The sequence below is a fragment of the Brachyhypopomus gauderio genome, chromosome 5, assembly GCF_052324685.1.
Source record: "Brachyhypopomus gauderio isolate BG-103 chromosome 5, BGAUD_0.2, whole genome shotgun sequence".
NCBI lineage: Eukaryota > Metazoa > Chordata > Actinopteri > Gymnotiformes > Hypopomidae > Brachyhypopomus > Brachyhypopomus gauderio.
In genome coordinates, this window is record NC_135215.1 from 28,881,852 (window position 1) to 28,907,287 (window position 25,436).

At 43.8% G+C, this 25,436-nt stretch overlaps 1 protein-coding gene across 7 annotated transcripts in view; it reads left to right on the forward strand.

The window, feature by feature from the left end:
• lingo1a (leucine rich repeat and Ig domain containing 1a) overlaps positions 1-17,879 on the forward strand; it is a 106,512-nt gene extending 88,633 nt beyond the window's left edge. For all 7 annotated transcript variants that reach the window (XM_077006910.1, XM_077006912.1, XM_077006913.1 and 4 more), the window contains one exon: positions 13,831-17,879. In XM_077006910.1, the coding sequence (XP_076863025.1) occupies positions 13,843-15,690 (1,848 nt within the window). In that variant the 5' untranslated portion in view covers positions 13,831-13,842 and the 3' untranslated portion in view covers positions 15,691-17,879. The remainder of the gene's footprint in view (positions 1-13,830) is intronic.
• The last annotated feature ends 7,557 nt before the right edge of the window (positions 17,880-25,436 follow it).

Below are 25,436 nucleotides of genomic sequence, written 5' to 3' on the forward strand. Positions count from 1 at the left end.
GAGGTGGAGAAGGAAGGGTGAGGTAGGCAAGCACTGTCCCACAGAGAGGGCTGTCCCACACGAGGACTGTCCCACAGAGAGGACTGTCCCACACGAGGGCTGTCCCACAGAGAGGACTGTCCCACAGAGAGGGCTGTCCCACAGAGAGGACTGTCCCACACAAGCTCTGACCCATGCGAGGACTGTCCCACCCGAGCACTGTTCCACGTGAGGACTGTCCCACTCGAGGACTGTCCCACTCGAGGACTGTCCCACAGAGAGGGCTGTCCCACACGAGCTCTGACCCATGCGAGGACTGTTCCACTCGAGGACTGTCCCACAGAGAGGACTGTCCCACACAAGCTCTGACCCATGCGAGGACTGTCCCACCCGAGCACTGTCCCACGTGAGGACTGTCCCACGTGATGACTGTCCCACTCGAGGACTGTCCCACGTGAGGACTGTCCCACAGAGAGGGCTGTCCCACGTGAGGGCTGTCCCACGTGAGGGCTGTCCCACTCGAGGACTGTCCCACAGAGAGGACTGTCCCACGTGAGGACTGTCCCACTCGAGGACTGTCCCACGTGAGGACTGTTCCACAGAGAGGGCTGTCCCACGTGAGGGCGGTCCCACTCGAGGACTGTCCCACAGAGAGGACTGTCCCACGTGAGCACTGTCCCACAGAGAGGACTGTCCCACTCGAGGACTGTCCCACGTGAGGACTGTCCCACAGAGAGGACTGTCCCACGTGAGCACTGTCCCACGTGAGGACTGTCCCACAGAGAGGACTGTCCCACGTGAGGACTGTCCCATGTGAGGACTGTCCCACAGAGAAGACTGTCCCACGTGAGGACTGCCCCACAGAGAGGACTGTCCCACTCGAGGACTGTCCCACGTGAGGACTGTCCCACAGAGAGGACTGTCCCACTCGAGGACTGTCCCACAGAGAGGACTGTCCCACGTGAGGACTGTCCCACAGAGAGGGCTGTCCCACGCAAGCACCATTCTGCTTCCCTTTGTTGGCATTTTCATTATGCTGATAAATGGGCCTAGATAACATTTTTATACCTTCGACGTTCTTATCCGGAGCGACATTCATATCTATTTCACCATGACAGCACATGTCCGCCCTGGGAATCAAACCCCTGACCACAGTCTCATTAGCACCTCATTCCAGCCAGTGAGCCACAGGAACAGCAGCAGCGTAGCAGTAAGGCCACGGGCGGACCTTTCCCCAAATGAGGAGCTGTGACTTTTAAACACACAGCTGTTACAACCGTTTCATCAGCAGTTATCAACATGGCTGTGGAAATTCAATTAGACAATTCACAGCAATTCTGCTTCATATTGCCTTCTATTAGCTATTCATGCTTACTGGACTAATTATAGAAGCACTCTAAAATAAGTGCTAAATTAGCTTTTTTTACCATATGGAAGACAACATTCTTTCATTTTTGGGGAGGTGGGTGTGCCATTATCTGTAAGTATGATTAATGTACAGAATGTGTTTACCGAACATTCAGAATTATTATATATGTACATACACACGCTGTTTTTAAATGAGTGAGTGAGTTCCTGTGTCTCTCCTGTGTTTACCGTGTGCTGCTCCAGTCTGTAGAGACACTGATCACAGCAGTCTGTCTCCAGTGAAGTCATGGCTCTCCGACTTCTGCTCGTCTTTGAAAAGAACAAGCCAACGCTTCCTTTTCAGGCATCTTTTTTACTATTTTTTTACTTAAGATAACATGCAATGGTCTTGGTAAATGGGAGAAGCCGGTGTCAAGCGCACAAGAGAAATGGCTGAATTAATCACGCCTACTAATACAATCCCCTCCTGGGCTAAGCCTTCGGCAGATATGCAAATGTCAGATAAATAATTCTGGTCTCTTGCACTTCCTTCAGCCATTTTTTTATTTGTATTATTCTTTATGATTGGGTCTTAATAAAGATCAAAGCAGGATGGCCCGTGTTCCTCCCTGAGCAGTGATTGGGACCATCACCATGAGCAGAAGGCGGAGACTAGACCTTCTCAGGCTCACGTGGGGTGGGCCATCGCACCCGGGCTCCGTGCCACCGGCTCGCCCTTTGGGTTGGGCCTCCACCAATCACGAGGCGGCCCGAAACAGCCGCCTACTGAGATCCGCAGTCCCGCTACCTCCATCTGTGGTCGTGGTGGTTTGCTGGCCCGGTTGCAGGCGTGCCGGGGGAGTGAAGTGTGGATGTAGCCGTGTACAGGCTGTGCTTGAAGGCTTTCCTCACAGGAGGAGCCGGGTCCGTCTCCAGGGACACTGCCGGAGAGGTAGCTGCCGGAGTCCAGACAGCCGGGGAGGGCTGTTGTCAGGGGCCGGCACCGTGCTCTTTACATGAGGGGGAGGCCACACAAGGACAAGACGAGTAACCGCGCCATTAATCGCTGGCGTCCCCCCCGCTGCAGATCGCCATGGCGCCGTCCCCCGTTACTGCTGTCTCCCTGCGCTGCGTAATCTTCCATGAGTGGGGGGTCAGCGTTTCCCTTCACGGCTACTTAGCTGAAGGGCACGGGACAAGGTCATGGAGCAGGCTCTGGTGGGGGGTGGGGGTCACCCCGCTGCCTGAAAGTGCCCCCTCAGCACCCCTCACTCAGCGCATCGCTTTCTGCCTCGTCTTCACTTCAGCCGCTGTCAATAGTCTCCCCCACATGGGTTTATGGGCCTAATTAAGGGCCCCGCTGAAGCAGGCGGCGGTGGAGGAGGTGGGGCCATGCGTTCCTCCCTCCTGTTAACCCAGCGGGAGGACGGGAGAAGAGAGACGGGCGTGGTAGGAGAAGTGCACGGCAGTCTCGGGAAGGCGGGAGGGGGCCACGGTGATGGATGACTTCAGGAGAATGTGTTCTTGGCTTTGGAGGTGCACCTAGCCGGCTTAGGAAAGCCAGATCTCCTGTTGTGCTAACGAATAAAGCGTCTCCTCTCCACATTCACTGTGAGAATCCTGCCAGTTTCAGCACTTTCCTAATCCACGTCTGTGTGCTTCACCATTATAAAGGCCTCTTGATCGTACATGGTGAACCCAATCCTTTTATATCTGCAACCTTCTCGCCCATGTAGTATGAACCAGCTCAGAGTCAGTGATCCACTCCGACCGAGTCCACGTGCGTAACGCTCACACTTTTACACAGCCGGTGCGGCCGAAGCCACAGCCCCGCCCCACAGCCCCGCCCCACTCCTCAAGGAACGCTGTTATGTGCAGTGCTCCCATTCCAACCATGAGGGAGATCACAGCGTGAATCTAAAATCTACTCCTCTGCCTCCCTCAATGACTCTGTGCTGCTGCAGTTGACTCAGTCAAAGCGAACACACAGAGGAGGCATTCAGGAAAAAAAGGCCCAAAGAAATCAGGAGGCCTCGGTATGGTTGTTTATTCAACTAGCTCTCTATATGTGTATTTATGAAATCCAGAGTTCTGTATCAGCGATCAGCTCAGAAAGGTGAGATGAAGCCAGAGGCATTTTCCATAGCTTTCCATCAGCTGATACTGCAGAAGTAACACCTTATTCTTATTCATAATAGAGCCTGGCTGTCTCTTTCCCTCACAGTGGCCTGTCTTTCTCTCCCAACCCAGTATGTGGTCTTTTATGGGCTCATATTATCATTCAACTCTCTTTCTTTTTTTAGATGGAGCACTTATGAAAAAAATTGTTTTTTTTTCACTGCATCTGAGAGGATAAATTTTAAATGAGTAAACAGAAGGAACTTTGCCGAGGCACTGTTTATATCATCCAAGAGCCACCGAATTTTTGAGCTATGAATCACAAATGCTTGGCAAAATGTTTTTTTTTTTAATTAAACTGCATCCTTAAGTTTCCATGTCTGTTAATCATCTCTGTGGAAGTGAGGAGAAAGACAGCTGAAGGCTCCTCAGCCCAGGAGCACAGGAACTACTGGCTGAAATCACATGTACAGCCCAGGACCCTGGGCTAACACAGGGCATTAGGACCCTGAGGGATGTGATGTGTAGAAGTATAGGCTAACACAGAGTATTAGAGGTCTGATGACTCTGAGGTACGGAGTATTAGACGTCTGATGACCCTGAGGTACGGAATATTAGACGTCTGATGACTCTGAGGTACGGAGTATTAGATGTCTGATGACTCTGAGGTACGGAGCTCTGGGCCAACACAAATCTCTATTAGACCTCCGATGACTGAGAATCATTTTACCCCCCTCAGCTCTCCCCTGACACTGACTAATTCACATTTATTCTCTCCTGTCATTTTCTCCTTTTTATTTTTTGTGTTGTCTTATCAATATGTCTGTCTCTCTCTCCCTATCAACCCCCCCCCCCCCCCCATCAGACACCCTACAGAGAAATTTGGCTGTCTGGGAGTTGTTTAATGTATGCACTTCAAAGGGTGTGCATGCCTGTATGTTTGAGCATGCAAATGTTTGCAGTGTATGTGTGTGTGTGTGTGTGTGTGTGTGTGTGTGTGTGTGTGTGTGTGTGTGTGTGTGTGTGTGTGTGTGTGTGTGTGTGAGATCTGACTTCCAGCCCAGCCCACCTCGTGACTCACTCACTGACACCCCAGCACAACACCTTTTTATTCATTTATTCAGATAACACTTTACAGAGTGAGGGAATATTTTAGAGAGAGTGAGAATATTTCAGAGAGAGAGAGAGAGAGAGAGAGAGAGAGAGAGAGAGAGAAATATACAGTGTGTAGAACAAAGAGCAATCTTGCATGCATTTTATCTCCTCTATTTTACAGACAATTTGGCATGGACGTAATCTGAGCATGGGTGTATTTACCAAGCGGAGTGCAAGAATTTAATCTAATATTTCACAATATGATAGGATCCTTCTGCACTAATGATCTGCTTTTGCTCAGTGATCTGCTTTGTGCTATTTCTGTGTGAGTCGTTTATTTTTGTGTTGGTTAAAACATTTGTTCAAAGGCAATCTAAAAGTATAATAAATGATTATCTTATATAAACCAATATGATATCCTTGGATCCTTGAATGAAATTATAAATCACATAAAAAATAAAGAAAAAAATACCATGCAATGTTTTGATGGGAGATTGTTGCTGCTCTTTCCAAAGTGGCAACTGCTTTCATGCAGAAATCATATCACGAGCATTTTTGGCCAAAACCATAAAAAAGAAACCCTGTGATGTCACAAAATCAAGAAAACGTGGTGAATTGTTCTGGGAAGTTGAGTGTTGAGTGATTTCATTGTTGGCTTTGGCAAAGGATGCTGGTGGTTAACAGGGTGAATAATGGTGCCCATAATGATGGGGCCATGAATGACATAACAGCAGTCCCGACCCCTGCTGCTCCAGCGTGACCTCCGCACTCATCTGTTCCACTCCGTCGTTCCGCTCTGTCCGTTTCACTTGACAATGAATGAAAGTGGCAGAATGAGACGACTTCACTTCAGCAGTTTGAGGAGCAAACAGTCTAAAACACTGGCACCCGTAACAGCAGGAGGACGTCCGGGGTCTTTCCCGCCCTGCCGTGTGCCTCTCCAGCGATGTTCCCATTTAATTCAGCTTGGATATTTAACAGCGATCAGTGGTAATTAATGGTGCATTGTTTCACAATGAATAAATTCAGCATTCACTTGGTTTGTGTAGGACAGATGCGACTGTTTCGGATCATGGTGTTATTATTCAAGGAACTGTGTGCTGTCCCAAGATGTGGTGTTCAAGGAAGTAATGTGTAAAAAAAAGAAGCAAATGCATAAATAAACACTTGAGAAGGACATGTGTTGCAAGGGAATTAGGACATAGTTAATCTGAGAGTCACTGGGAGAACAGTTACATATTTATTTGGGGCAAATGAATATAACATTGACCAGTCAAGCAAGTAATTGAAACATGTAGATATGGTTTTGGGCATGTTGTATTTTGAATATCAGACTCCAACAATGATTATAATAATAATAATAATAATTGCTTTATAATAAGCTCGTTATCTTTGCCACTTACAGCAGTAACACTGTATAATACACAGTTACATACTGTACACCATGCTGGAATAACTCACACAATAACATTCTACACTGCATAATATAGTGTTACAAACTACGATGTATACGTATATTATGCTGTAATTTACACTGTAGAATAGAGTGTTACATACTGGACACTGGACACACTGGAGCCTGAATAGCACTCTTAACCTTACTCATTAGACAAGTCTTGGAATGCTCAAGAAATATTCATCTGGAATCAAAATGTAGCTGTTTGCTGCCTAAGATGTTTAGATGTTCTCTTGGGGGACCATCCACACAAATTGTTGGGTTTTTACTTGTGTATTTCCGTTGCATTATTTATGTACTGTTGGAGTACGAGGCATGTTTTGGAGTCCAATTGCTCAAAGAAACACAGATAATGATGCTTTTCCCCTGCAAATGCCTAATCATGCTTTGCGTGTGCTATTTGCAAGGCCTCTTTGAAAAGACCTGTTATTTCTCAGCACTCTGGCACAAATGGTGTGTGTTGCGTGCATTCGCATGCTGCCCGTAGAGCCGAGGCCACTCGCAGGAAGTACAAGCAGAACGACCTTTGAGGCGATTATTCCCATCATGCCTCACTCTTCTTGGGCGTGCTGCATCCGGACGGGCCAATTTACCATTCGTGTCAGTTCAGCGGGAGAAGGAGAGAGTAAAATGAAGGTCAAAAGCGTCGCTGCTGTGGACCGAGAGAGAAGGAGAGGGAAGGATGAGGAGACTACGGACAGAGAACATCGAACAGTCCTTGGAGAGTGTGCACGTTTGTGCATGAGTGTGTATGGAGAACAGGTAGACTTGATTGAGTCATATTGACCGGTGTGTGTCCTGGTCATAGGTTAGGGAGATATCAGCTGTAGTGGATGTAGTGGATAACTCTGGGTTTTTAACAGGTTGGACAACTGAATCTGCACTACTTCCTCATGCCAGGTCTCCTCGTGGTCAGAGGGAGTTTTATACTTTGGGACAGGATGTCAGCTTCTGGAAGTAAACGTTGGGCTGGGACATCAGATCCAGCACAGTTATCCAGCACAGTTTGGCGTTAGTGCACTGTGCTAGTGTTAGTCCTTACTGGTCAGAGCTGATTTCCTTTTATTACTTTAATCTGTAAACTCTCCCTGCAGGCCACCGTCTTATACTCCATTGTTTCAGCCTAAGTGGAGGGACAGATCTATAACTACAGTCACAGCATCCCAACTACTCTCCTGAGAAGATATAGAAAACTTAAAGCAGTGCAGGTCAGACCGTATTATGGTTCCATGTTTCATCATAATGAGATTATTTGAGGCATTTGTATTGTATTTGCTTGTTATCTACAGGGCTCTCAAGTTTTGGATTCATGTCAGAGTGTGAGAGTTGTTGACAGGGGGGTGGCGAACGTTAATTGTTGAGCACGGGGGGGGGGGGGTGTGGCGAACGTCAGTTGTTGAGCGGGTGGGGGGGGGGGGGGTTGTGGCGAACGTAAGTTGTTGAGCGGGGTGGGGGTTTGTATATCGCGATCGATCGCCAGTGGAGGGCGACATAGATATAGATCGGAGGTAAATAAACTAGATTTTTTTTTCTCGCCGTGTGAAATCGGAAGTGTGGCGTGTGAAGACGGTCAAATGCGTGTGTCACACGCTCAATGCGTGAGACTTGAGAGCCCTGGTTATCTATCATACAATGTACACTATACTTGGTAATATCCTTAGATTCCATGGAAAAAGTGCTTAATAAGATGTCTTACAGGTGCAGTCATTTTCACAAGTGGTGAAATGAAATTCCTGTTACTAAAATCTGGTATAATTTCCTGATGGCAGTAGTTTGAAACTGTTGGTCTGTTTAGAGCGAGTAAGTTCCTGGTGATTGCACAACATTTTGAAATGTAAAAAATGATTATCTTGAAATCTAATTTCTGATTTAAGCCTTAAGTAGCTTCTCCACTCAAACCATGGCTGACATTGAAACATTGAAATATTCATATTGGAATCATGTTGTGTGTGAGTACACATTACCCAGCATTTTTTGACATTGGCAAAAAAAAAACATCAGGGCCATTGTCTGTAATCCTTACCAAAAGATTCTTTAGAAATAAAGTAAAACTAGTTTTAGCTTAATTTGTAAATGATGAGGAATCTCTCCAGTACTTTGAAACTGCTGGGTCAAAAGTCAGCTCACTCCCTGTGTTTCCTGCAACCTTGGGTCTATTATAAAATGTCATTTATACTTCATTTTGTGAAGTAACATTCATAAGGACAGTCTATATATTGGAGTAAACAAACTTCTTTCTATATATTTGCATATAAAGTCATTCTTATAGTAATCCTGCTACCAATCTGATCAAGAAACATCCAAAGAATGCAGCAAATTTGGCAAACTTTGAGGGAGACACTTTCTGCTAAGGCCTTAAGTGCCCTATTCATTTTAGCAGACGAAGTTTCACTTTAGCTTTTGGTGGTTGACATACTACATTTTCACAGATGTCCTCTTTGCTCATGAGTGTCTGAATGTTTAATAAGGGTTAACATGTTGAGCTGGAAGTGTACAGTCTTATCTGCTCGGTGCAGCCTTCTGTGTGTGTGTGAGGGAGAGATGTATGGGAAGCAGCTGGTCGCTGTTGGAATCCTGCACCTTGTTGCACAGAGCAGCTCCAGGATGAGGATTAGAGTCTCTCCCATCTGGCCGGCATCAGCTACAATTTAAACTGCTTCGCATCAGGCCCCTGCGCCAGGTGCAGCCGGGCCCGGTCTCCATCATAGTGACACCCACGGTCACCTTTTACACCCGCTGCACCAGGCCCCCGTGCATACAGTGTGGGCGTGACCGGGCCACAACCACAAGAACAGCATCAACATCAATATCCACAACATTAATATCAGTGTCTTTCCTGCATAAACGATGCTTGAAGAGCTTTATTATGCTAGTGGCCATTAAAGAATAACTAAGACCCGTCTGGGGGTGTTAAAAACAATCCTTCTGGTCTGGTGTGTCTAATTGTTATGGATGAGTGTCTTCAGGCTCTGCTGCGAACTGCCTGTACAGTAGAAATGTCACGTAGCATTTCGGGAGCGCTCGGCTACCGTGAGGTAATGTTCTTCCTGCCGAAACACATCCGATGCAACACATAAAGGGCCTGATAATTAGCTGATGATTCCCTGAGTTCAGTCACGTGCAGTAAAGTAGAGAAAACACTTTACACAGCAGAGGCCCATGGGGACTAGCATTCACCAATCCTGCTTTGTGCTGTTATGGTGTCTCAGTGTCAGAACTTGGACAGTTAGTGTTTCAGTAGGACATCATTTAGTGATGTATGGCTGTAAGACTAATCAATTGTTTTGTTACTTCCAGCTCCGCCCTCCTCCCCAGTCCCGTGTCGTCTGCCTTAGCCCCGCCTTGTTTTCTCGTTTCCTTGGTTTCCCTTCTGTCTGTCACGCCCCTGTCCTCAGTGTTTGCACCTGCGTCTCGTTTCTCTCCCCTGTTTCAGTGTATTTAATGCCTTCTGTTTTATCCCTTGTTGTTCACTAGCCTGTTCGTTTTCTGTACCGGTTTGGTTAGTTCTGTTTTGTCTCCCTTATACTCTACTCCTGGTTACGTCTTGCCAGTGTCTCTTCTACCTACCTCAAGTTCTCTCCATTAGTCTGCCTTAGTTTATTTTGTTGTTTTCTGTCGAGTGTATTCCCTTCCTCTATTCCTCCTTACCCCCGGTTTCTCAGTTTTACGCTTTCAGCGTATGTGTTGTCCTCCACGTCTATCTTATTCCCCGATAGTTTAGTTGTTTAGTCAGGGCCGGCACCACGGGGGGGGGGGGGGGGGGGGAGGGGGCGTCGCCCCCTCAGGCGAGGTGTCCCGCCCCCTCAATGTAAATAATAAGACCCATTTATTTTACAACAATCGCTACATGGCGCCCCCTCGCCCGCTCAAGAACTTACGTTCGCCACCCTGAAATGTTCTGGCGCCGGCCCTGGTTGTAGTGTTGGTTTTATATTTCCAGATTCGTATGAGTGTATTAGTCTTTATGTTCGTTTGGTGTTTCAGACCGTTGCCTCCTTTATTTTATAAATTATTTAAAAACCTGCATCTGCGTCATGCGTCACATTACATGTTTAAATTTATCAGACTAAAAAAATCTTAAACTCAAATCCATGGGCTTGAACAATCCTAATATGCTACACTAGCTTCTCCATTTCCAAATCAAACGTGAGACGGGAATGGATCATCTCTCCTGATATCGTGTTCCTATAGAGAGGAGAGGGCAGGAGTTGAATAACAATAGGTGATAATATGAAAGGACTACGGTGGTGGGGGAGCGTTAACATTCATTTGTCAGTCTTGCTCTGGCTGCATGTGAACATGGAGTGCCATCATGAAGCAGAGTTTCAAAGCAAGGCAAACTGAGGAAGACACGGAACAGGAGTAGGATGAAGGGCCGGCCGCCGTGCCCGTAACGTCACCACCGCCGCTGAAGGCCTTAGCTCTGTGCTCTGAGAGTGCTCATGGCGTTTCTTCAAGGGGTTCTACTGTAGATCCCAGATGTCCAGCAGCCGGGCTGTGTTGCTTTGAACAGACGGCATGTTTGTGTTCCCTTTGGACTTCCACACACAATATGCTTTACCACAGAACCTCTGCTGTGCCGGCAATCCAGAGTGAGTCAGATGACTCTGATGTTAGATGTTCTGAAGGAACTTCTTTAGAGTCTAAATGTCGTCGCCTGCTTGCCAGTCAACTTTTTTGGTGCCACCATTTCATGCAAACAGTTTGCAGGAGTAGTATCCAGCAGCACTGTGTCCAGCAGCACTGTGTCCAGCAGCACTGTGTCCAGCAGCACTGTATCCAGCAGCACTGTGTCCAGCAGCACTGTATCCAGCAGCACTGTGTCCAGCAGCACTGTGTCCAGCAGCACTGTATCCAGCAGCACTGTGTCCAGCAGCACTGTGCCCAGCATCACTGTGTCCAGCAGCACTGTGTCCAGCAGCACTGTGTCCAGCATCACTGTGTCCAGCAGCACTGTGTCCAGCATCACTGTGTCCAGCATCACTGTGTCCAGCATCACAGTGCCCAGCATCACTGTGTCCAGCATCACAGTGCCCAGCATCACTGTGTCCAGCATCACAGTGCCCAGCATCACAGTGCCCAGCAGCAGAGTTTCCAGCTGCACTGTGTCCAGGAGCACTGTGCCCAGCAGCACAGTGTTCAGCAGCACTGTGTCCAGCAGCACTGTGCCCAACAGCCTTGTCTCAGTGATGGTGGTTAAAGGTTGCATGGCCTTGGTCTGTGATCCAGATTACCTGGGCTTCAGTATCTCTCGTCTCACTCTGGAGCAGACAGCAGCTGTGGCCACAGACACATCACGACACATTATAGATCAATACCAAGCAAATTATACCATAACTTCAGTGATATTTTGTAAGTGTCATGTCAGTGGTGTTTAGTGACTGTGTTAAAAAAAAAGTCTCAAAAGTCTACACTTACATGAAGTCTTTGTTCTTTTAGCACTTTACGTGATGTTGTGGTTTTGAAAGGAACCATGATCAGCCTCACTGGTAACGTCATGAGGAGCAGGATGGTGCTGCCTTATTTGTTTGATGAGAACCACACTGTGGAAGTATTGGTTCAAGAAACAAAGGGAATTCATATCTAATGAATTAATGAAGGGCTATGTGACGAGGGCCTAAGAAATAAATTGGTTAAATTTCTTTGATAAATCTACTGTGAAATGGCATCTAAATGAAAAAAAAAATGCTTTTGTAGACCAATCAATGTAGTAGCAGACGTAATGGGCAGTCTTGACATTTTCATTCGGTTTTATTTTTTGCCCATAATAAGTGCAAATGTGCCCCTGTATTGTACTGTCACACTGACACATTGGCATTCACTTTCACTCTCTCCTATCATCTGACATGAACTTACACAACTCCAACCCCCAAAATAGCCCCCACCCCCACCCAAACTTGGTTCTTACATTTATTCTAGAATTAGTGAGCCATCACCTCTGACCTGGAAGACAAAAGTAAATGCAGTCAGACTCTTAAAGGGTTGAACAGCAAAATAGCATTTGTAGCGTTCAGTTTAATATCAAGAAAATTGTACATCAATGACAACAACAGAGTGCATGTCTAGACAGCCTAGAAGAGACTAAGTGCAAAGATATTTGAAGGACATTTATGAAAGTTGTAGACAGTGCATAAATTCACAACCCACTTATTTAAAAAACACTGCATTTAAACATATATAGGCTTATTTATTAGGAAGACTGGGTTTTTTTTACATGTTCTGTTACTGTTACGGTTTGTCAGATCCCCTATATCCTCATGTGCACTGCTCAGTTTCTGACCCCGACCACTGCTACTGTATTATTTGGGCAGCAGATGATTTCTGACACTGGAAGTAGTGGCATAGTAGTGAGTGTAGCACTAGAATGAAGTATAGAAGTGGTGGTTGAGTATTTATACATCATTGTCAATGCTGGGATGACACTGGTGTGGTTAAAGATATCTTAGTAATACCACGGACGGTGTCACATACTGCACATGGAAACAGATGAACTATGTTCTTCCTCTTTGTTTTTATACCAATGACTAAAGATATCACAATTTTTTTTTACCTTGTGATATTATCAAAATATTACTGAAAGTACTTAAAAAGCACATATACGCAGAGAATAATTCCACTGCAGATATTGAACTTAGATGAATATTAACAATACTCCTATTGTTTAGTGTTCCCATCACAACTACGAAAGCCTGAAAGTTTGTAGTGCAACAGTAGGATATTTAGTTCTACCGTGACTTTTTAAAAAAGATGGAAATCATAGGTTAGCCGAACTGTTAAGATCTGAAACAGCATGCATGCCACAGCCTAGTGTGCATCCTATTCAGGTAATACTGTGAAACTAAACCCCTAACCTGGTTAGATTAATCCCTCTATCCATGAAGCATCTCTATGGCCAACTGGCAGTGGCGGTTAGGTTTTCTCCCGCTAATAACAAATGTATCACCACTAGCACCGTCTGACTTAGAGTATTCAAGTCAACTCTTCCTCATCCAGTGTCTGTCTTTTTCACTTCTTTCTCCTGTCAGGACTTAGCTGAGGCAGGTGGCATCCACAGTCCATACATGTGGCCCGACGCTGCATGAATTGGATTACTCTCTGAGAAATGCTGATAATGGCATCAGCACCTGCCCCATTCTACAACGCTGTCATTCTATATTAGCAAACATGCACGCAAGTGATTAATGCTGAGCAGGGCCCTGGCTTTAGAGATAGAGCTGGAGTACGACATACACCGAGGATACCAGAGCGACCGTGCAATACAGCACTAATAAAAGCCCATAATCCACTGCTCAGCAGGTCGATTCCTCAGCTTTAGATCTGTCATGAATATGCTACAATGGGGTGATGCAATGTTTTCTTTCTTGCCACAATCTCTCCTCCATCTGCAAACTGGAGCCTTTTGCCTGCAGAAGGACTTTGAAGTTAAGCTTAGCGGGAACAGAAAGAAGAATCCAAATATGTCAGATCTCACTATTATGCAAGTGAACGTACACCTTTCTACTGCAATAGCTCTCCCCTCTTCTCTTCCTGTGTGCTCAGCCTTCATTAATATTGCAGCAAATGTTCATAGTTGTACGTTTTAGCTGGGTCAAGAATTTATTTCATGAATCTTGCATCATCTGACAATTAGTTGACTGAATATTAGGATATTTTAAAATAATGCGTAATAAATATCTACCTCTATAAACAATAAAATATCTTATTGTTTTGCTAGTCACTTGTTCTCTGGATTAAAACTAAACACTCCTTACCAGTAGTCTGTCTCTCTGTCTCTCTCTCTTTGTCTCTCTCTCTCTCTGTCTCTCTCTCTCTTGTCTCTCTCTCTGTCTGCACAGGTAACCGGTAGGATGGTGGCAGGGGAAGCGAGTGGGCACAGCTACCTGGTGGCGTGCTGGCAGCCCATCCTCATCCTGATGCTGGGCACCGTGCTGTCTGGCTCCACCACAGGCTGCCCATCGCGCTGTGAGTGCAATGCCCAGGAACGTTCCGTAATGTGCCACCGCAAGAAGCTGATATCTGTTCCCGAGGGCATCCCGTCTGAGACCCGACTGCTGGACCTCAGCAAGAACCGCATCAAGACCATCAACCCCGAGGAGTTCTCCGCCTTCCCCAACCTGGAGGAGCTGGAGCTGAATGAAAACACCATCTCCACCATCGAGCCAGGAGCCTTTAACAACCTGTACGGCTTACGGACTCTTGGGCTGCGCAGCAACAAGCTGAAGCTCATCCAGCTGGGCGTGTTCACGGGCCTCAGCAACCTCACCCGGCTGGACATCAGCGAGAATAAGATAGTCATCCTCCTGGACTACATGTTCCAGGATCTCTATAACCTGCGCTCTCTTGAAGTGGGTGATAACGACCTGGTGTTTATATCCCACCGAGCTTTCCATGGCCTCAACAGCCTGGAACACCTGACCCTGGAGAAGTGCAACCTAACCTCTGTCCCCACGGAGGCCTTCACCCACCTGCACAACCTCAATGCTCTGCGACTTCGCAACCTCAACATCAACAGCATCAGAGATTATTCCTTCAAACGCTTGTACCGTCTCAAAGTCCTGGAGATTGCCAATTGGCCCTACCTAGACACCATGACGACCCACTGCTTGTATGGACTAAACCTCACATCCCTCACGATCACCAACGCAAACCTGACTTCAATCCCTTACGTGGCCCTTCGGCATCTGGTTTACTTACGATTTCTGAATATGTCCTACAACCCCATCTCTATCATAGAGGGAAACAAGCTCCACGACCTGCTGAGACTGCAGGAGTTCCACCTGGTGGGTGGCAGGCTTTCTATGATTGAGCCTTATGCTTTCAGGGGTCTTAATTACCTGAAGATCTTGAATGTGTCCAGTAATGCTCTGACCACTCTGGAGGAATCCGCGTTCCACTCAGTCGGAAACCTGGAGACCCTTGTGCTTTATGACAACCCTCTGGCATGTGATTGCAGGCTTCTCTGGGTCTTCCGCAGGCGCTGGAGACTCAACTTCAATCGCCAGCAACCCACATGCGCATCGCCCGAATTCGTCCAGGGCAAAGAGTTCAAGGACTTTCCCGACATCCTACAGCCAAATTATTTCACATGTCGCAAGTCAAGAATCCGGGACCGCAAGGCTCAGCACAAGTTTGTGGATGAAGGAACTACGGTGAACTTCGTGTGCCAAGCAGATGGGGACCCAGCTCCAGCCATCATGTGGCTTTCCCCTCAGAAGCACTTCATTACCACGAAAACTATAGGAAGGCTTACCGTGTTCCCTGATGGAACACTAGAGGTGCGGTACGCTCAGATCCACGACAACGGGACATATGTGTGCATCGCAAGTAATGCAGGAGGGAACGACACCACTTTGGCTCATCTCCACGTTCACAGCTACTCACCTGACTGGCCTAACCAGCCCAACAAAACCTTCGCCTTCATCTCCAACCAGCCCAATGAGAGTGGGGCCAATGAGACACGAGCCACTGTTCCCTTTCCCTTTGACATCAAGACCCTTATAATTGCCACCACCATGGGGTTCATCTCCTTCCTTGGGGTGGTACTGTTCTGCCTGGTGTTGTTGTTTCTGTGGAGCAGGGGTAAAGGTAACACCAAACACAACATCGAGATAGAGTATGTGCCACGTAAATCAGACGCTGGGCTGAGCAGTGGTACAGCTGAAGCTCCTCGCAAGTTTAACATGAAAATGATTTAACCCAGCGGGGACACCGCAGAGTGGTGACGACAACACAAACCCCTCTGTGACTGAGTTTTGGAACGTCCTGGGACTTTCTCGCAGAGGAAGTGCGTGTGTTTTATTCCTCTCTGTTTTAAAGATGGATATGTGGCACATACGTTCTTTGTTTTTGTTTGATGTTGAAAGTAAGAGGGGAGAAGTGGTACCATGCTCTTCTGTGATGGCATTTTCTGCTTGGCCTTCAGGGACCATCTCTTTGAAAGAGAATTTTGTTGTAAGACATTGCAGTTCCAGTGGATTTTTATGGGCAAAAGGAAATATATAAAAGACTGAACCCTTCTCAATGTTTGTGTCTATCTTCAAAATACAAAAGACAGACCATTGTCCTCCTTCAGTGTCCTTTTGCCTGCATTATATGTTTTTGTATAATTTCTTTTTAATATCTAAACTTAAATAGTTTTATCAAACAGCAACAGTAGGCATTTCAGGGTTGATGAGCACATTAACTAGTTCAATGCTCTTTGAAAAATACCATATGTGTCTGCCATGTAGTTGACTTATCCATGGCCCAACATACTCCTTGAATAATGTTGCTAACCAAGCATATTACAGTAATTCACTTTGAATGATGTGATAGTACTAGATAAACTGCATTTTTCAAAATGACTGCATTCTGTAGTCATAAGCTTTATGTTGAACATTATGTTGCAGCTTCTATTCTCATTTTCAATCTAAAATTCAGGAGGTAAAACCAGACTAGACACACACATCCTTTAATGTTCTGGGTTTGCGTAAACATAGCAAATGGCTAAACATGTGTGTTTTAGTCTTCTTCCTTTTTAATTGAATAGGTATGGATTCTCTGACGTTCTGGCTATGGATACGTCATACTAAAGCATTTTCCCGGATTAATATTGTTTCTCATTGCATTTCTGGAACTGTTCTAAACACTAATACTTTTATGCTTATTCTAAATCATAAGTTGCTTGCAATGATCAGGCACTGTTGGACCTAACAGAATGCAAAAATATATTCAAGGGAGCCACATTATTCTGTAATGCTTATTATTATTGTTGTTTAATTCACTTAAACAGCAGCTCTGAACTTTAGAATCTTAATGTACCATCACACAAATAGGTTGGATGTTTGTGGGTCTAGAGAGTGCTGTGTCTGATTTAGAGGTGACATCTCAGCGTGATCAGAGTATGGAACTGTGATGGATAACTGCAGCATTGTGTAATTTGTTAATGCCATTATATGTTAATGTGACACACCAATCATAAGATTAAAAATTTTACAGAGTTCTTCAGAAGTTAAAATATACTACGTAACACATTGATTTGTCCATGTAGCAATTGTGTTACTTAAAGCATATGTAAAGAAGGATGGGGGAAAATATGTTAATGTGCTTGCCAACCCTGACATGTTCGAATGCTGACCATTTCCAAACAATGGTCAAAAAAAATGTTTGGATTTGAATGATGCTCAAATCTCCCTCTATCGCTATTCAAATAAACATTCCCAACAATTTTAAATAATTCCGTTTGATCTGACTCATAAGACATGCTTTACATATTAATGTGAGCCACACCACTGGTTGAACAGTATAGGTCAATGACTGTGTTTGCTGGTTTTACAGGACGGTATATGTGTGTGACGTCTTACCTTACTGAAATCCTTTGTTTACAGTTGTGGGGGCACTGTGGAAATCAAGTAGATAAGCAGAAGCTATTGTATTAAGACTGATGCTGAGTCTGGTATTGTCGTATGCATGAGTAATTGTTCTGTAGTGCTGTCAGGGTCTACAGATGGGGAAGTCCAGATGGTTTGCTGACTACCAATCTGCTTTAGAGTAGCTCCATCCTCAGCTGCAGAAGCCCCCCCTCCCAATGTTACACATTCATTTTCCATTTGAAAGTTGTTTCCCATTTGAAAGTCGTTTAACATTTGAAAGTTCCAAACCTGCAAACTATTCTTTTTGCACAGCCTCTCTCTCTCTCTCGGTTCCAGGAAAGACCAAGAAAAAAAGCCATCTTCTTATTTCTGTTCATGCCAGAACTATGAAAACATGCTCCATGACCTTCTGTTTTACCAGGGAAAAAAAGATCCAGCACACTGAAAAATATGTTTCATTTGTTCTGTGCAATAAAAGTAATATGCAGATTCTTTTTTTTTTATTAACACAGTTTTCTTGATGTTGAATTGTTGAAAATATGGTATGTTGTATTAAACAATCTATGGAGTTTTTATAAAATATAAAAAGTGTATCTTGATTTAACTTAAAATCTTATTTTTTTATTTAACTTAGTAAAATTTATTACTAAGAAGAAAGTTACTTTTGGAGGATTGGAGGATGCTAAGTCATCATACAATGACATTTAAGCAACATGTAACACTGTTTGTGCAGATAATCTGCAAAGTGAATGGAACTCATATGACAACCAAACACAGAAACATTTAATAATGTGATAGCTGCTGACATTCACCACGTTCACTGAAGGGAGATTTGGCCACTTTTTCCCCACCAGATTGTGAAATCAATTCAGTTTCCTTTTTATGATTGCCTCTGATTCCTATAAGTGCCCCATACTTTGAGAAGGTAACTGCTGGAAATTGTATTGTTCTGAACATTATACATTTCAGAGACTGAACCCAGAGAAACTAATGGGGCTCCTCAGTGGACAAAATCAAAAGATCCTTTTCTCTCAAACTCTCACATATTCTATTTAAATGGCAACTTCAATTGAAGATGATAATCTCATTCCCAATTTTTATACTTTGGAAAGATAATTTAATTTTTTAGATACTTTGGTAAGATAATTAAATGTGTTTATTAATTTCCTCACTATGTTTACATACGTTTGATTCAAAAGGCTGTGTGCTATAAGGAATGTCCAGTTGCACAGTGTGGGTACCCGTGGGGTGGCGAACACAATGTTTCCCTATGGCTGCAGTCGGTATGGCTGCACACAGGCGTGTGAGAGAGAGGCGTTATCATCGCACACTCACAAGATCCCTCGTCACGACAGCTTAACACTATCTACATAATCATGTCTCAGCCATGGCGTCAGCTCCTCCAGTCATGTGAGTTCAGGATCAATTCTAATACCTGACCGCTCAGTGTTAGTCACACTCAGCCTAGACATATTTATTCATGTAAGGCAGAGGCAAGGTTATGTTTCTTTTTATTGCCTTTGTGGTAAAGATGGAAGCCACTCACTGTTCTGCATAAAAGTGTGTATTTCTTCATGAATTCCTAAAATGCTTTTGTATATATTCACCATTCGTTCTATTAGAAGGATGTATTTATTTGAATGAGTTATACAGTTAGATAATGTCCGTCTGTTGCCAAGCACATTTTTTAGGCATCCTCCATCTTTTCATCCGTGATCAGCTTCTGCTGTTAGCTGGATATTTTTACATGACGGAGCACCACAGCAGTGACAGAGACACGTTATAGCTACAGCAACACTGCTGTAGCTCGTGCACACAGTAGTCCACTAGCACACCAGTGTCGCTGCTATGTTAACAATAGTCCACCAGTCCAACAATATCAGGTCAGCAGCGGCCCTGTTCTCAAAAACAGATCAGCAACAAACAGGGTAAAGGGTGACTGAAAATTATGCAAGCCAACAGATGGACTACATTAAAAATAACCACCAGCCCTGATGTTTCTTGGACAGCTGTTTGTGCATTTGTAGTTCATGCACAGAGGAACTAACAAAAGGTCTACAGTGGATTCTACATGTGGTGTCTTCCATCTGGAGTCTGCCGCTGCTGAGTCTTAATGTGAGCATCAAAGAAGTCTCACTCACATCCAGCTGGAAGTGTTACTTATGAGGCTAAACATGACTAGATAAAAAAAACCCACTAGAACCACAGATGTTACAAAAAACGATGACCAAAGAATATGTTCTGAAGAGAAAAGTGCTGCCTAGATATAAAAATTCATGACAGAGGCATAGACACGACAGATGAGTCCCCTAAAGAGATGAACGTATATCAAGACAACCTCAGAGAGTACAATGTAAAGTATAAATCGGGTGAGCCCCAACAATGGAAAAACCAGGTTATGGTTTGACGGATGTATGAACGTAACGGGTCCAATAGATGAGCTTAAACCGGAGTGATGGAAGGAGGAAAGATCAGAGAAAAAAGGGGAGTTGATCCTGATCCGAAGCGGCTCACCAGCACGCCATGGAGACGCGGACTTGGACGTCTGCCAAATTAGCTGACTCTCTGGTCTCCAGAGACGATCCCATCGTGACCACAGCCAGATTAGTCCTGACATGTACAGAGCAACCGTCATGCAGCTCAGACACCAACATGCCTTGACTGCACCAGGACAGTGGCACAAAACATACTGCTGATGCAGCTATGGAGTTTTCAGAGGCAAAATGGTCAAATATTTTCAACTGGCCAAGTGAATTTCATTTAATATAGTCAAGAAACACTACGCAAAGCCCCATAATGGACAAGAAGTATTTCTAGGTCAAACAGAGCATGACTATGGAAGATACCTATCGGTGATGGCTGTGGATCACATACGCAAGGAATCAACATTGAAAATAAATCATATAGTTATGATATTTGTTTTATTTAGTAAAGCTCTGTTCAATTTTTCTCAGTCTGGACAATTTCATATTTTTAACTTGTATGTAAATACCTTAATTACCTTAATAAAACATCGCCATTGTTTCATAAAGAAAAAAAAATTATAATGTTCAGTAATGTATGATACAAATTAATAATTAAGTGTTTCTCTTTTGTTTAATTCTTAAGTCTCTTGAGTAAGTTGTCCAAGCAGTGCGTCTTGATCTGTACTCCAAGCCTTGTGTTTCTTCTGCTGTGTTCTCTGAGGATTTATCTTCTGCGTATAGTGTGCCTGGATGATCCTCTTGGAACATTTACAGAAATAACACATCAAAGCTGTTTACCTAAATCCTAAAATTTATTGAAAACTTTAGAATTTGTTATAAGGTTCTTGTTAATGGCCCAACATGGAAATAGGATTATTCATAGATTAAACTTCTTTTTCAAGATTAGTTTTTCCTCACCTACCTAATCCTAAGTAATGCCACTTGTTTTGTTTTTATGATTTGTAAAGATGCTATTTGTGATCCTTCAGATATTTCTGTAAAAATAAACACTGCACCTGTACCGTTCCCACTCACCAGATTACTGATCATGTTCACCTGTGCCTTGTTCCGCCTGTGTAAAGCCCACAGGTAATCTCATCTAGTGCTGCATATTACTCCTCTACCACACCATGGGACTGTCTGCTGCTCTCGTTGCCGTGCTCTGAGTTCTTCTGCCAGTGATTACTCTAGCTACGATTATACCAGCCAGGTTGCCGCTGACATTTCCTCCTTGTTGCAATAGAGAATAAAGAAACTCCTCATTTGCACTCGTATCTCATCCCAGGAATATGACAAGCCCCATGAAAGGGAGCACTAGCTCAAACGACGAAAGACCTGATCTACTCAACAAGATCTCCAATTTTCAGTTAGGGCAAGATCAATTCACCCGGTCCATTAATCCAACCCACTGTCAAAAAGCGTTCAATAAAATGGAGATGGTATGGGTCTAAACAGCATTTAGATCATGCATTTAGCAGAGCGGGTGAACACGGCCACCTCTTCATGCCGCTCATAGCTGTATGCTGTGGCAGTGGTGCCACAGATTATCCAGAGAAGAGGCCAGCCTCGTGTTCTCCTCCAGTTATTCTCCGAAGGGTCCAGTGTTGTGAGTGTTGTGTGGAATACCCGACAGTGGAGCTCTTTGACCTTGGTGAGTACTGGCACTGTGAATGTGACTTGGCTTCAGGCCCCTGCACTCAAGGAGACTATGTCACCAGAGCTGCATACGGGAGGCTGTAGCAGCATCGTGCTTTATTCCACCTGTGATCTATAATCACCCACACTGAAACAGCCTCTGCCTGCCTGCTACATCTATCACTTTCTCAAAACATTTCTCATGTCCACAGGCCAGCGTATGTCTGATGTGATGCTTGCTTTGGTTATCCAATTTGAAATGTCCAGCACTACAATATTAGAAAGAGGCTACAGGTAGTGAAGCCAACAGCAGAGGTGGTCAACACTGGCCTTTAATTGTCATTCTGGTGTCCTTGATTTCAGGTGGTTGACTGAACACATATTGTCATTTCACCTGACTCCTAGATAAAGCTAAGGTGAAAATCTGCACCAACTGAACCTTGGGGACTGTGACTAGAATATAATACCTGTGTTTTGTTTTGTAAATTGATTACTGGTGATTATAACATTCTATCTGAGGTTTGGAGTTAAAAGCAGCACTAAACCATGCATATCTGTTACTGATTGAGTTGGACACATAGTCAGCAAAAACTTAGGAGTAAGGAGTTCTCTATAGTCATGTTAGTAACCAAACAATCTTAATGGAGTTAGAATATCATGTCATGTGGAAGCATTGATATCAACTGGCCATGATGTTGATTTATCTACTGTCCCACCGGTTTTGTTAGTAAGGAGTGCTGGGATGGAATGGGCTGTCTATTTGCCTGATAGAGGGATTAATTACACAGTGTAGTGAAACAAAATAAGTAAACAAAGATCAGACAGATGGTCTGGTCCACAGTCCCTAAGTGGATTATTTACAACTTTATTTAAATGTAGTAACTATGGCAGTGCAGAAATAAAAAGAAAAACACTAATCATCAAATTACAGAGTGGACAGGGTAGAGATACTGCCTCACAGGTGTTAATGAGTGGTTTGAAACTGCAGGCGTGATGTTGGGAAGAAGGTTCAGAATAGAAGATAGCATTATCATTCTCAGAACCTTTTCAGCCAGAGTCCTGTGGATAAGTCTCACAATAGCGCAACGACACAGTTATGCTGGTTATTACAACCATAAGCTCTGGGGGATTCTTCAAGAATAGAGAATCAGGCATTTGGAGGGATTTTTTTTTTCTCACAGAAAGGCTCAGAGAGCCATTCAGCCTTGGTGGCCTCTCAGATCTTTAGAGGAGTGAAAGCGGGAACTGCTGGCTGAGAAAGTCTCTTCTGTTGTTATGAACGTTAGAGAGATGGGCTCTGGAGGACGCTCTCTATCTCACAGAATAATAAAAGCCAGCCGGGAGACACACTGAGGATTCGTTTGGCAGATGAATGGAAAATGACGGTTCTGGGTTTCAGTTGTTACCACCAGACTGATGGGTATGTGCTAAGATCTCTCAGATGCCTATCAGTGTCTCTGTTTCAAGTCAATTAAAAATCTTATATTTGTTCCCTTTGTTTTAATAAATCGTCTACGATGTTTGTTTCATTATTAAACTTCACAAGCACAAAGAAAGGCCTAATTAGCAGCTTACTGAGGGCTGTCTGTGGTCTTCCTTTTGACAAACATTATGAACCTTGAAGTGTACAAAAAGACGTCCAATTACACTGATTTTGCTACTACTTGTTTTTTTAAGTACAGTGAAGGAAACATCGGTATTAGTAGACACATGAGGTAAATATTCTCCTGGACTGGCAGTCAGAGATGGACATCTGTCTGTGTGAGACAGTCAAAGAGACATTTTAGTATTTTTCCACAGCATAATCAATGTTCAGCTCCCCTTTCACTGCAGTATAATGAATATCATTATAGGACTGGACCGTTGTAATTGATACCCTTGTATATATTATATAGTATTGTGCAAAGGTCTTAGGCGAGCATTTGCTTTGTTGTTTTACCAATGGAATAATGAATGGTTGATGACATACAATGGCATAATTAATATAGAATGTTTAATTCTCTTTTAAGATACAAAAATACAGAAAATACGTACAGAAAATGTCAGTATTTAGTGTGACCTCGCTCTAAGCACATGTTGATTTCTTTTGGGGAGACTGGCCTGCAGTTTCCGAAAAAAAAAATTCTGGTATATTATACCAGGGCTTCTTTCAGCAGTTCCCAGAGTTCATCTTTGAGTCTTTTCATGCTATTGCTCAAAGTGTAAGCGGTGGACACTATATACTTACCAATGCAGATGATGGAATGTGCATTAGCTGATTTTTAATACTGTATTACAGATGTCCTGTGAGCAATGACAAAAATGTTCTAAACAGATCTATTCTCCCATTTGCTTATACTTGAAATGTAGATTACAGGTTTTGCCTGTCCAACAAGAAAATTAAGCTGTAAAAAATGAAACTGTAATTTTGCACCTTCTCTACAACTATAATCAAAAATAAAATGGTAATATAATATTATATTTTTGGCACACTTTAGGAACAGGATAATCAATAAAGTGACTTAAGACCTACACATTCTAAAAATGTTTATAAATGGTCTCTAGGTCGACAAAACACAAACATACACACACATCACTGACATTTGGTTACAAATGCACTTACAACTACAGCACCATGTAAATCTCTCCATTGGAGATCACTACACAATTTCTTCAATGGAAGGTAATGTTTTTCCTGCCCATACGAAGGTTCTCAATCCACACTGAGAGCCTTCCCATACAAAAACAATTTATTCAGTACTTTCACACATTATTGCAAAAAAAGTTATTCAGTACTTTTACACATTTCAGTCACATAGTGGTGGTTTACACTTTGCTCTTTATGGAGATCTAATGCTAGTCCCTGGCATGTCGTTGAGAAGTAATTACAATACCTGGAAAAGGATCATCTCTACTGAGCACTATACTTCCATTCCAATCATGTAACACCTCCCTCTTTCTAAGAATCTCATTATATGGGTGACTCCTCCCACATTCTCATAACAGTGCCATAACACAGGTCACAATACATTCCAATAATCCCATGACACATATCACTGGTCCTAGAATGTGTCACAGCTCCTAGACTCCAGTAGTGCCATAACAAGGCTCACGTCCCACACATTTCAGTAATCCTATAATCCTATAATGTGTCAATCCTCCTATAAGTCCTATAATATGGGTCACTCCTCCCATATTACAATAGCCCCATAGCAAAGGTGTTACTTTTCCCACATTCCAATAGTCTTGAAACAAAGGTCATTCCTCCTAAGTCACTCCTTCCAATAACACTGTATTGATTAGGTGAGTTGACCTTTGTCCTAGTTAAGAAAATATTACTTGTGCATTACCAAACAAATAAACAAGATGTGACAGCTTTGCAGTTTCCACAGCACACAGTATTTTGGTAAGGTCAGGTGCATGTGAGCCTGCAACACCCAAGTGCCCTCTGACCAATGGTTCCTTTAGCTATAAAAAAAAGATTGAATGTAATTTCTAGTTTCTTACACTCAACCAATCTCCAAATGTTAAATAGCTCACAGTAAACGGGTGCAATGCATTCAGTCATATCCAGTCTCAGCCCATTGGTCATTCTACTTAATCACACTGGCCACATCTCTCCACTTTAAGTGTATAAGCCAGAAACAGTGAGTGGTGGAGGCAGTGGGTGGGGCAGAGAGGAGGGAGCGGTGGTGTTTGTTTATTTACGGTCCATTCAGAGTCGGTCCTGTGTCCTCATTAGTCCCTGAGAGAAATCTCCAGCCTCCTGGCTATCCCAGGAGAGGTTGGGGAGTCAGAGGCACAATCACTTTTACCCACCATTATATGGAACGTATGTGGAATTTGCTTTTCACCATAGAGCATGAGAGATAAGACTAAAGAGACGAGGCGTTTACAAATAGATGATACAATGTTAGGAAAGAGATCCTACACACTGGGGGACCATTGAGCATGCAACAAACAGATACACTATTTCAGTTATTTTGTTTAAATGGTCTTTGGAGCAATATA